Source organism: Folsomia candida, unplaced genomic scaffold (assembly GCF_002217175.1).
Source record: "Folsomia candida strain VU population unplaced genomic scaffold, ASM221717v1 Fcan01_Sc008, whole genome shotgun sequence".
NCBI classification, from domain to species: domain Eukaryota; kingdom Metazoa; phylum Arthropoda; class Collembola; order Entomobryomorpha; family Isotomidae; genus Folsomia; species Folsomia candida.
In genome coordinates, this window is record NW_019091200.1 from 2349523 (window position 1) to 2362810 (window position 13288).

Here is a 13288-nt window from a genome sequence, read left to right on the forward strand (position 1 = left end):
ATATGCGCCATCCAACGCGCAGTATGAAGTATAGCGGCGGACCGTAGTTTTTTGTGTCTTGAATTTCTTGCAGGTCAAAATAGCTCCAAAAAACCACTTTCTTCCCGTTATTTCTTGCAAGTCGTTACTTTCACCCGTAACACTGCCCAAGTATTTTCCTTAATTCGATAGATGATGGTTTTGGCTAGAGTGAAATTACAATTTAAAACCCAGCCAGCCAGCCATATTTTATTCAATTAAAGTGCCAACAAACGCTGCGGTTATTTACCAAGAAATGAAACGGTCTGCCAAGAAATAAATAGACTTGCGTCGACCACCAGCACCACCACGACCGATTATGGGAACGTTAGCCCTGGTTCACGTACAAATGTGGCTTTCTCTTCAATGAATGAATGTTAGATGGAGAAAGTTAATTCAATTACTCGAATTCTTCCCGAATTTTCGTAGCTTATTTAAGAAGAACTTTTGGTAAGTTCGTTATTTTGGGGCGAGCAGAATGGGAATCGAGGAAGAATGGAGTTTCACAAGATTACGTAAAATCGTTAAAAGTGGTTCTTTGCTTTTTGTGTTACGTAATCTGAGGAAAATTCAATTGTGTGAATATTACATGCATATTTATAATCCAGCTTATTCTTTGCGTATGCATCTCTTTATGTATGTATGCAAAGGGTATTCAGATTATCAATTTTTTTTAATATTCGATAAAATCGGTGTCGAATTTTGAGATAATTTATGACAAGTGTCAAAATTACTTGACTACTAAATATTTATGATTTATTTTTGATATTTTTGACTTCGGGCAGGAAAAAACAATAATGCGAGACTAAAATGACTAAACCCAAATTTTTAAATGTCACCAATTACCTAATTATTTATACAGATCGAAGGATGTCTTCTAAACATTTTATACAAATGCTAGACAATTAAGGTTTTTATTGTTTTTAGTAAATACAGAAGGGTTGGGCACTTTCGTGGATACGAATTCGTATCCACCAATGTGCCCGACCCCTGTATTGACAATAATATTTTGTCAATTTTTCTATGCTCATATATGAAGTGAATTAAACATTTTGTAAATATTCCATCACATTTCATCCAATAATTAAGAAATATATATATTTCCACTATTTAAAAAACTTTAAATTTTATATTTCGACGAGAAATATTTTCAGCATCGGATTAAAAAAATAATTTAGCGAAGCAAAAAATGTTAGAACATTCACATTTTATTACACATTATACAATATCTTCCCAATTATTCATATCCGGTCTATGCTGATATTACAAGAAACGAGTCGAACAAATTCCCTCCCAATATTCTCCCATTTTCTTGAAATTGACTAATTTTTCTAAGTAGCACAAACATTTGGAAAATGAAAATAAAGCTTCATTTCATTCCAACGTGCTGATTCGACACTCGACATTTTTCGTCTCATTTCATACTTATTGATTCTATATTTTGTCGAAAGTGGAGAAAGCAGCAAGCAAGCAATACATAAATATTTGTCTCTCTTTATCTCCGCTCTCCACAGATTTCTGCAACTACACGAGGCGTATTGTTATCCATCCACAATTCTATTTCTTCTCCCATTTTCTTTTGTCTTCTTGTGTGCATAGAGTCGAGTTGTCCGTCCACTTTCACTTCAGAGCAAAGTTGCAAAACATAAAGGAAGAAGAAGGAAAGAAATGACGACGATCGAATCCCTGATTTTGCAACTTTTCTCTCAACAGAAATGGCAGTATTCTGGACACGGAGTTGTAATAAAGTTTGACTTGCCGGACTTGTCCAGCGTAATGGGAGGAGGACGACATTGTCCATGTCAATTCCGTATTATGGGTATTTTTTCTTTTAATTTTCGCCTTGTCAAGAGTAACCGGGCGGGAGAGTGGAAAACCATTATAAAAGTTAGATACATTTCCACTAAAAATATTGCCAATTTATTTCTGTGGTCTGGTCAAGCCAGAAGTTGGGTCATCTTTGCCAATACGATACTGCGAAAGATAAACGGAATTGTGCCATGAGGGAGTTAAATATCGCAATTATTAAAGAGTGAAAGCATGTGTGGGGTAGTTATTGCGATCGGTTGTCCGTCCGTCTGTCTGTCTGTCAGCTCGAATGAATCAACTTTTTTGAGTCCTGCTTTCGGATATAGACGTTTGATTTTAAAAGTAAAAAGGATTTCGTTATCTGGCCTTTTAGGTCAAAAGGTCACGGCGATGATGAGGTCAAATGTCAAAATTAAACGGCAAAATGTCAAATTTTCCTAGAAAATGATGCACATCAACAGTCGATGATCGACTACCAAATGCACCCCTTTTCCCCGACTTTATTACATCTGCTACTGGAGTTTATTATTATTAGTAGTACCAAAAATAAATGACGCCATATCCATCCGAACGTGGGAAACATATCAATCTTACTACCATTCGGATGTTGTAGAAATAATAACAATAAAAATGGAAATGTCTCGTTTTTTGGGGGATTTTTACAAAAAAAGACTTTTCACCGAGAACCAAATACACAGTAGAAGATTTCAGAGAGTAAAGCCTTTCCCAAAAAAGATCTGATCTGCACTTTTCCGGAAGGAAAAGGCTTTTTGCTTGGTCTCGTTCTCGTCGTGGTTTTCCTACTGGTTGGAGTTTTAGTACGAGGAATTAAAGGATTTCTTCGCATCTGCCCACTCTTCTGATCTGATCGTATTTTAAGATTTCGAAAAAAAGTTGACCTCAAAGAAGGCAGGCAGCCTGCTCCTCCTTATATAAAGCTAAAGTCCTTTGTAAACAGGGGGTAAAGCTGTTGCTGAGGATAAGTATTTATTTACAAGAGTGAAAGCGGTGCTTGTGTATTTACAATCAGCAGTGTTTCGTTTCTTGTGGGTTTGCTACATTTGTTGCAGTGCAAAGCAAGAAACGCAAGAAATGCGAGGTGCAAGAAACTGCAAAAAAGTGCAAAAAGTATGTGCCATCTAGCCACGTGTCGTATGAAGTTTTGCGGCGGGACGTAGTTTCGTGCGTCTTGAATTTCTTGCAGGTGAAAGTACCTTCAGGAAACCACTTTCTTCCCGTTATTTCTTGCAAGTGGTTACTTTCTATCGAAACCCTACAGTGTGTACACTAAATTAGAGCGGAAACGAAATTGTGACAAATTTACCACCATTTTCATCCAATTCTGAAAAGAATTCAACGATCTGAGAGACACGTTTCGTAATAAAGTAAAATAAAAATGCTGCTCAGACAGTACGTAGATATTAGAAATGAGTTTTATTTTCACTCTGCTAATGCTTTCCAGACATAGATATACCTTTTTTATTAGAATTCCGTTTCATTTTCACTCTACTTCTTCCCCTCAAGGAGAACATGGGGGACAAATCTTCTCCTCCATGAGTTGTGAGTGAGTGATGGCCACAAAAAGTTGTACCGTATTGACCGCAATGGATGGATGGGTGCCTTAGCTGGGTGGATGGACTTTCACTAAAAAACGAAATAGAAAATTACTCAAGTGCATCAGACAAGAGTGGGGAAAAAGAAAGTCGGCAAAGGTCCATTAAGCAGTCAGACCGAGACGAGAATTCCCAATGATGAACAATGTTTCACTTTCTCCAATTGTTTGCCCCTTTAAGTACAATTTTTCTGTTTAGATTACGAAGCAGTGTTTCGGGTGCAAGGAACCACTTGCAAGAAATAACAGGGAGAAAGTGGTTTCTTGCAGCTATTTTGACCTGCCAGAAATGCAAGGCGCAAAAAATACGCCCCGCCGTTACAGTTCATAAGGCGCGTAGATAGACAGCGCATATTTCTTGCATTTTCTTGCAGTTTCTTGCACCTCGCATTTCCTGCCTTTCTTGCTTTGCATTTCAATAAATGTAGCAAACCCGCAAAAACGAAACACTGCCAAGAAGACTTTTATACAGCAAATATGAGAAATATTTATGGGAACAAGTTATTAAATGTGGAAATACATAAATACATATTTCAGGAAACTTGATCTGACCGGATTTCCTGATGACGCGATGAGATGACCATGCAACTGAAGGTGTGGTTTTTGCGGTGGTGATCCCGACTTAGGACCGATTAACAGAGAGGATTATGTATGAGACGATGCAGGTTGGATGATGATGACAATGAGAATTAATACCATTCCTCCAGTTGTCGCCGCAACATTAATACCAGGGGTGGGCAAAATACTTTGTCAAAATTCAGGATTTTGAGCTATGTCCTTCCCAGGGTTTGAATTTCCAGGGCTGTTACACCCACAAAAAAGATGAGAATGCAGAATCATACAAAAATACATGTATTTTTTTAAGAAATCAACTTTTTATCGCTGTCAAAATACGTTATTTTAAAAAATCCATGTAGTTTGACCGTGATAAAAAGTTAATTTCCTCACATAACCTGTATTTTCGTATGACTACTGTCTCCTCCATGCAGATTTTCGTCTTTTTATGGGTAAAAAACAACCCTTGAAATCCAAACCCTAGAAAAAACATAGCTCGAGATACTGAATTTTTCCACAGTATTTTGCCCACCCCTGATTAATACATAATCGACCCCAGGACAAATACGAGAGACGAGAGACGTGACAAAATGAAGGAGACCGGATGAAGTTACTGCGATTACGAAATGGGTTCGTATTATCTACTCTGCTGGTTTGGTTGTCGAGATGAAATAGAAATTAGTGGTGGGGAACAGATGCCGCTTGTTGGATTGGATGATCTCCGAGGAGATTATGATGGTGGCTGACATGACACTTAATCATCTCCTTCTCCTTCTCGAGGGCGAAGGGGGCTGCTTGCTTCCCCAAGTTTTTTTATACGTCGTAAATATGGAATGGTCAAAATGGGAAAGTATCCAGCACACGCTTTCCGCTCCTGGAAATTTGCCAATGCAGAGGAGAAAGTAAAATGCGTGGTAAATGGCTTTACTTTGGTGCAGTATTGCATAATTTTTTACGCAACTGCAGAGACAGGGACAATATATTTATGAAATGGGTGATATGATGGAATATATAGCATTAAAAATTTGATGTAACCGGATCCGGAAGAATATGGATGAATATTTATTAGCAGGGGCAACTTCCGGTCTGAGATGGGAGAAAGTTGGGGGGAAAGCAGCCCAGTTTTTTCCGAGTATGACTCACTTGCCATCTATCGTCCCAACTTTCACTTTATTTTCCGTGGAATATTTCTCGAAACGTAAGTACTTTGTTCTTTTTCCATGCGTGAAAAATGCAGGGTATTTTGGTCAGATTAAGAAATAATGGAATTTAGGTACATTATTACATCAAGACGCCACATGTGCAATATCGCCTCGTGATATCCATCCATCCGTCTTTCGTTAATTATGTGATCGGATTAATCAACTTTTTAAACCAGATGTCAAGCGACATAAGGTAGAAAAATAATCAGTCTATTGCTTCCTGATAAAGAACGACCTGGAATTATTCTCTTCTGCCAGTCGCAGTTTCGATCTCGAGAGACAAGGAGTTATTTATTTTGCACATTAGTAAATTGGCAGACAAAAATGAAGTTGATTTTGTCCATCGTATTAGTGGCTGGTTTAGCCCTCAGTTCTGGTATGTCAAATTTTTATAAAATTTTGTCAATTTTTACAAAGAAATTTATCTCTCTTAAAATCATTCTTCAATTCTGGTATTTCAAAATTGTATAAATTGTGCCTATGGAATTGACCCCTCATAAAATTAACAGAGGCACTGATGGGGCCTGGCGGACCTCCTGGAATGGGAATGGGAGGACCACCACCTTTCGTACAAGCAAAAATAGCATCAAAGGGCTTCCCTGGTGCGGGTGGAGGCCCACCTGGAATGGGCATGGGAATGGGTGGACCACCCCCCTTCGTGCAGGCCAAGATTGCCTCGAAAGGATTTCCTGGAGCGGGAGGACCCCCCGGAATGGGGATGGGCATGGGAATGGGACCTCCTCCATTTGTCCAGAGTATCATCGCCTCCAAGGGATCTCCATTCGGAGGAGGGCCCTTCGGCGCGGCTCCAGCTCCAGAGCCAACTGAAGATCCAGCAGCATTAGGACCACCAGCATACATTCAGGCATGAGTACTACTTTCACTCAGAATTGAGATCTCCCAGTATATACTTTGATTTTGAGCAAATTAGTGTCGATTGATCACAAATTTGGTAAAGATGAAATTGGCAAACGACACTATCTCCCAATGGTCACATTTTGCTGAAATATTTGCATCCAAGGAGGAGAAAACGTGCCCTAAAGTTGAAGAATTTTACACTTTCTAAATTTACTGCGCGTTTTCTCCTCTTCGGATGCAAATATTTCAGCAAAATGTGACCATTAAGGGATCGTGTCATTTCCAGTTTACTTAAAATCTGAGAGCATATATTAGCTGCAAAACCTCATATCAGCTCACAGTATCTGCTCATGCAGTAAGTTTAACTTGAAATTTGTATATATTTCCAGTCCCTCATCGCCGCCAAAGCTGGACCGTTTGCCGCCTTCGGCAAGCCTTTAGGACCACCCGCCTGGGTTCAACAGTTGATCGATGCTAAAAATGCGGCCGCCGAGGCTGAAGCTGCCGAATTAGCACAACAACAAGCCGCCCTCGAAGCTGCTGCTGCTCCTCCGTAAATCCAATTTGAAAAATATTTTCCAAAATATTCTTAATCAATACATTTTTTCTTCAATTTAGACCAAGCCCCTCACTGGCCGGATATCCACCCTTCATCCAAGACCTGATCAACGCCAAGGCCGCCGCCGCTGGTCCCTTTGCTCCCGCCGTGACGACGGGCGCAGCTTCAAAGCCCGCCGGTCCACCACCAGACTGGATTATTCAACTGGTTCAAGCCGGCATGGCGTCGAAGGCCGCGAAGGGAACGCCTTTCGGAGCCAGCCCGGCCGCCGCGGGACCTCCCGCCTTCAACTATTCTGCCGCCAAGAGGGACCTTTCCGCCGCCAGTGGTGCACCTGCTCCTGCTGCATCCGCTCCAGCTCAGCAGCAACAACCTCAACAACCGCTCGCTTTTAGCCCGTTCTTTGCCCCGTACCCGCAACTTCAAGCGGTTCCTCCACCAGCCCCACAGGCCGGACCCCCACCCCCACCACCACAAGTCCCCCTGATGCCCATGATGTATCCCCCGATGCTCCCACCTTTCGTACCCTACTGGAAGGTTATGGGATAAGGAGTTTGTGGTGTGAAAAATTGGGTTATCAATTCGTAGCGTTAAGTCAAGAGGAAATTTTTAAATTGAATAGTTCGAAAATTTGGTGTGTGGCGAGGTTGTTGTGGGACTGATTTCTTGATTTTTGATGGTTTTAATAAAAAATTATTTTAATTTGGATTTTAATTTGGGCTTATTTTTTATCAAATCATAATCAGCACATTACTGAAAATTCGATTTATTTCAAATTAAGTTCCAACTTAATTGTAATTCATTTAATGTTTAGATAACCTAACTATTAATATATTATAACACGTTCAAACCTACATATCTACCGAGAAAAATTGAATATGCAAAATTTTTACTTTTGGAACTGAAATAAAGCAAAATGAAATACATGCATTTTAAAAATTTGTAAGATTCAACAACATTTTAATAATTCTGCAAATTCAATTCAGCATCTTAATAAATTGAACAATTTAATAAAATATTTAAATAATTTTGAAAACTTAAGCAAATGTGATTTTATTTGTTTTTAATTACAAATTATTTTCTAACTATATTAATTAAGCCCCCACATTTTCCGAGTTCCATTTCCCCCCTGGATTTTTATATCCCCATTTTCCTCTCCCCTTCTTTTTGTCCTTATTTTTAAAACTGTACGCAGACTTCCAGTATGCCCCCTCCTGCTTTTGGGGAATGACGGCCGCCGAGTAGACCACGATTGGGGACGGCGTCGTAAACTTGAACCCAGATTTTGACTCGATAAGTTTCTGAACCCAGGGTGGTGGCAGAGGCGTCGCTTCTGAAAAAGTGAAAGTTTACGATTTAATTCCATCCAATCTAAAATCTTTCGCCAGGAATTTTTCGAAATAAAACCGACATAATTTTTTTAATGGGTTCAAAAAACGAAACGGATTCGAAGGATTTTACGAACAAAAAAGTTATGATTTATGTAGAACGGAGTTTCTGCAGAAGTGAAACTTTACGATTTAATTATTATACACATTCCATCCAACCAAACACCTTCTGTCAGTATTTCTGCAGGAATTTCGAAAAATATTTAGAGCCAACGGAATTATTTATACAAAATATAGCCAGATTTTTTAAAAGGGTCAAAAATACGAAATGGATTCTGAGGATTTTTGTAATAATTTTTTCTACTAGTATAAGAAAGTTGCCTAAAATTTATGGAATTTTTAGTCGGAAGATTTTTTATAATATCGTCGTAATTTTACACAAACCATGACAAAGCAGAGAAACCCCCATGAGAACAAGTAGCACGGAAAATTTCAAAGTTTCCATCTTAACTGGAAGCAAAAAGTCCAGTTCGCCAGCCACCTGCGAAACCTTCCTAATCTGTATTTTCAGCCTGGCAAGGCGAATATGTAACAAAATCTGTCACAGCAAACTGTCAGAATCTGGATTATCCGACGACATCATGTCATGAAACATTTATTTAATCCACATCTGGACAGTATGTAAATGCAATCAAATTAATTGAACGTCTCATAATAAATATTTTATTATTAACAACAGAGCAGATATTTTTCTTATCAAATTTTAAACTCATGTACCAACTCTGGTTTCTTGGCTCGTAAGTAGTCAACATCTTGTGGAGGATAAACTATTTCGCTCGACGTCACTAAATGTGTCAACTTTTCTAAACAATCCACTATCGCTCGTAAACACCACGGTTTGGGCGTTTCGTGGGCCGGAATTTCATCCGAATTGCTCTGCGGAACATAAAAAATATGTTACGTAACAAAACATGTTAAATTTTTAAATTTTTACGGGAAATTTAAGCTCACATCAGAATTATTCCGTAGTTGAGAAAAGGATGGAAGAAGCCACAAAACTTGGAGCTGTTTTAATTGAGAGATTCCTTCCAGCAGGGTGGCATCCGTTAAGTTTCCGGCTCGAATGATAAGCTCGCGTAGTTCTGAAATGGGAAATTTCCATGAAAAATTGTGCACTAATGTAACCAGTGTTTCGGGCGCAAGTACACAGGAAAGTGGTTTCTTGTAGCTAAATATTTTGACCTGCAAGAAATGCAAGGCGCAAGAAACCACGCCCCGCAGCGCATAGTTCATACGGCGCGTGGCTGGAGGGAGGGAGCATATCTCGTTCACTTTCTTGCAGTTTCTTGTACTTTGCATTTCTTACCTTGCAGTAGTGCAAGAAATGTACTAAACTCGCAATAATCGAAACACTGTATTTAACATCTTATCATCAATTTTACCCACCTCCTAACTTTCCAATGTGTGTTGGTCTTCTCGCCTCTTCCGGAAATGATAAGCGACTACAACCACATTCCCAATATCCTAAAATCTTCACTACTTCCGGCGGAATTCCGGTGAAGGCTTCATCCCCCCCTTCGCCCCCACTTCCTCGCACGTCCACCCACAACCTGGTCAGCCGACTCCAATGCGTATAAACGACATGCAGCGGTTCAATCCCGTCCACTTGGACGTGCAGATTTTTAACGCAGGGAAATATTTTGACTAAGTTTTCCATCAGGTTTGCATCCACTGGATTCAATTCAACTCCATCGAGCGGCATTACGGTCAAAGTTTCCACGGTGGGGAGTTCCAATCTCGGATTTTTTGAGAAATCGTGCCCCGAAAAATTTGAGGGGTTGACTTTTAGTGATTTTAAGTTGGGAAATTGGTGCCCCATTCCGATCAAGTGGACTGGTCCGAGCCATCCTTGGAGGCTGAGGGTGATCAGGCGTCGCAATTTGAAGGAGCAGAGGAACTCTTGCGTGGCGTCGTCACTCCGAAGGGCGAGGTGGTAAAGGTGATCGCCCGTTTGGAGGATGAGGTCCATCACAAGGTCAAAATCTAGGGAGGATGGCGACCCAGTTTTGTCAATTTCGAATTTTAAGGCTTTAAATTTCATTTTATCCTCGTAAAATAGTTCGACTAAATCTTCTTTTAGTTTAGGATTGCATTTTGAGAATGACCAGCCGTCAAAGGATTTCGGGTTTGAGATCCCACATCTGCAAAATAAATAAATAATACAGTCTGAAAAATTGTGCCTCAAATTTTGTAAATTTATAAGTTGCTGTGATTTTACTTTGAATTTTACATTCATGACCTCCAATTCCAAGAAAATAATAAAATTTCTAAACATCACATATGTATTTAAAAGAAAAACAAATGAAAAATTGCTCCATTTTTGGATCTAAAATTTCAAACTTTTCGTCCATAATCTCCCCAAAAATGTCTCTAAATCCCAAAAAAATTGTCCTCTCACCTAGAAATCACCCTCGAAAAATGACTATCCCACGACACGAACGTAACCCTAACCAAATTTGGCGCACTATTCAGCACTTGTGATAAAATAGCATCATAATTCCTGTGAAATGGTATCGTTGGATCGTCATTTTCAAAAATGATGGATTTTAGTTTGGGAAAATGAAAAATTCCATAAACCCAGACGGACGGGGGGACATACGCCGTCCGCAAGTACAAGGCCCCCTCCGGAATTCGGATGAGATGCAACTCCTCCAAATTCGTGAGACCTTTCAACACACGGTTGAAAAACTCGGGAATTTCATCGCTTGCAATTTTCACTCGTAACTTGATAACGTCGAGACTAAACCGTTTGAAAAAGTTTCTGTTGGAAAGTTCCCCCAAATTTTCGATTCTAATTGCATAAGATCCAAACGGATTGCAGAAACAGCGTTTCATGAATCTCAAGAACTTTTTGATTTGCGAAGGGCGTATGCAAACTGGGGCCATGTTCCGACGAAGAATTTCGCACGAGACGTGATTCCAACGAAGACTCACGCGACGCAGGGAAATTAAAGTTTTTGTGTCCATGTGGCCTAAAATTTGGCGTAAAATCTGGAAATGGCAAATTATTTAGTATTTAAGTACTCATCGCCAAAATTTTCAAAATCAACACATACGTTCTGGGAATTTGTTTTAAAATTTGTACAGCAAGTCGTAGTTAATAAGAAAAAAATATACACTCCAAATTTTGATAGTTTTGGAAGGAGATTTCAAGTTTAAGGAGCCTTCAGAAAAATTGGAACTCATCGAAACTGGCTTAAAAACCTCACCGAAATTCTGTTAATCAACTCACTGACTACAAATTTGTCGTGCAGAATTTTAAAATAAATTCCCAGAACCGAAAAATGATTAAAAATGTGTGGATTTTGTCTACTTTCGTTTAAATTTTACGTTAAAAATTTGCATTTATGTTGAGATATGTAAAGTGAGGAAACCTTGGGATTTCCAAGTCCGAGGGGGTGACCATCATCCACAATTTGTGCGAATGGGAGCGACTGCTCCGATCTGTACCCGGAAATTTCTGTCGTTGATAAATATCGCCAAAGTCGCTGGATTGGCGTACCAGGTCGGGAATTACGATCCGACCCTGCAAAACTTAGAGATCGCAACATTATGTTTTCGCGAATATTTTGCAAAAATTTAGAAGTGAAATAAATTGTCACTAACTAATCCGATTATACATATATGTAATACATTGTGTAAGCTTGTATTTACTGATTCACTTGGTCCAAAAGACTTATCTGCACGCCTTATCAAATCGGGTTATCAGAGAATTTGGCTTATGTGAGACTCTTCATAAACGCATATGTGCATACTCATGCATCCAATTAGCTTTGCAGTTAACTTATCAGTTCCGAATAATCTGGTTTAAAGTGTGGATAACCAAAAGTAGGTGAGTGACTATGCAGACACTTATCAAAACTTGTATGTCTTGACCGTGGCACGATATGACCTCGTTCTCACATCGTGTTACTCTTCATGACCTTCTTTCGCCATTTTTCTAAGGTTGCTTATGAAATTTCAATGTGGTCCATAAGGTTTGTGAGGTGAGGAGGTCGGAAGGGGACACTGTGAGATTTTTTTGTGAGATTTTTTTCGACTTTTACAGTATATAATTTGAGGTTTAACTTAGGGCTCGATTACTCATCACAAGATCTTCAAAGTTAGCATAATTTTTAATCATTTCTCGGCTCTAACGATATTTTTAACGTATGAAGTTCCTAAAAAAATCCTAATTTCCTAAATCTATTTGAGGTTTGTTATCATCCAAAAATTTTAGTTCAACCCCCTTCCTTTCCTACTTATTCCAGCCCTTGTTTTGGACCACTATCGCAAGATACATTCGACATTTCTGTGATATGACTATTCGATATGATAAGACGGGATTATTATGTAGCAATTGCAGAGGTGGAGCAGTGGGTCAAGTGGGCGAGATACACACATGGCGAAAAATGGAGGACGCGACGTGGTATTCAGAGTAATAAAGAAAACAATAATTTAGAGATTTTTGTTCACATCGTGGCATCGTATGTACTTACATACATCTAATGTACATATTTACATACGGAGACAGTTGGGAATTTGAGACTTTCCCATTATTCCAAAAAGCAGGGATAGTTACTTATGTAATCCCAGCATGAATGTCGAATGTGGGACAGGGTCAAGGGCTCTCGGAATCTCTTTGTCCACCTGCCCAGAAACACAATCTCAAGTAATGCACCTGAGATTCTGGAATCTTTGTTGTTCACCTGCCCATCGCCTCCCTCAGGCTGTCCTTCCTCCCTCGTACGACCTTGTAAAGTACCCAAAGTCTGGATATTAACCTTAACCTGGAGAAGACAAGTTTGGTTGAGGAAGGCAGCAGAAGAAATCCAGGTTTCACCTGCATCTTTTAACCGTTGCTGCATCATCAACAACACCTCGACCTCGAATATTTCACACTTGCACTGCATCTCATCTTTAAACAAGCACACATAAAATTCGGGACGTTAAAAAGCCATAAAAATGGAAAACGTAAGTCGTATTTAATTAGGTGCACATTTAATTTTCCATTAATTAATTATTTATTATTAATTTCGTGCAGGCATTGAAAGAGGAATCTCGCGACATTTTCTACGACTACCCAATTCTGGAGTTTATCGGGTGGATTGTCGTGTTGTACTTCTCCATCTTCTTTGTCACCTTCTACGTGTCGCCATACCTCTTCAACACGCGGCCTTATCGACCCTACCCCTGGCACAGGCGGAGGAGAAGCGCAGCTAATGTAAATACCACCCCCAAAAAAATTATATACACTTGATATTTACAAATTTTGATATTTTTTCCGTATTTTTAGCCCTCCGCGGAT

The 13288-nt window shown here is 39.4% G+C and overlaps 2 protein-coding genes and 1 long non-coding RNA gene across 4 annotated transcripts; 1 reads left to right on the forward strand and 2 right to left on the reverse strand.

Annotated features, from left to right (window-relative positions):
* Window positions 1-3242: 3242 nt before the first annotated feature.
* On the reverse strand, window positions 3243-4178 carry LOC110853524. The gene is made up of 2 exons (XR_002548224.2): window positions 3992-4178; window positions 3243-3471 (listed from the first exon to the last, which is right to left on the reverse strand). It is a non-coding gene; the product is annotated as an uncharacterized LOC110853524 (long non-coding RNA).
* Window positions 4179-5412: 1234 nt separating this feature from the next.
* On the forward strand, window positions 5413-7327 carry LOC110853479 (collagen alpha-1(I) chain). Its single transcript, XM_022101747.2, has 4 exons — window positions 5413-5572; window positions 5706-6061; window positions 6444-6607; window positions 6673-7327. Exons 1-4 carry the CDS (start codon window positions 5521-5523, stop codon window positions 7160-7162), a joined length of 1062 nt encoding a protein of 353 aa, XP_021957439.1. The 5' UTR covers window positions 5413-5520; the 3' UTR covers window positions 7163-7327.
* Window positions 7328-7603: 276 nt separating this feature from the next.
* On the reverse strand, window positions 7604-12548 carry LOC110853427. 2 transcript variants are annotated; one of them, XM_035854648.1, is made up of 7 exons: window positions 11376-12548; window positions 10400-10992; window positions 9388-10142; window positions 8953-9083; window positions 8719-8877; window positions 8386-8611; window positions 7604-7946 (listed from the first exon to the last, which is right to left on the reverse strand). In XM_035854648.1, exons 1-6 carry the CDS (start codon window positions 11550-11552, stop codon window positions 8597-8599), a joined length of 1830 nt encoding a protein of 609 aa, XP_035710541.1. In that variant the 5' UTR covers window positions 11553-12548; the 3' UTR covers window positions 7604-7946; window positions 8386-8596. The 2 variants fall into 2 exon arrangements, with proteins under 2 accessions (XP_035710541.1, XP_021957381.2); XM_022101689.2 differs by lacking the exons at window positions 7604-7946; window positions 8386-8611 and having other exon boundaries at window positions 8642-8877.
* Window positions 12549-13288: the final 740 nt, after the last annotated feature.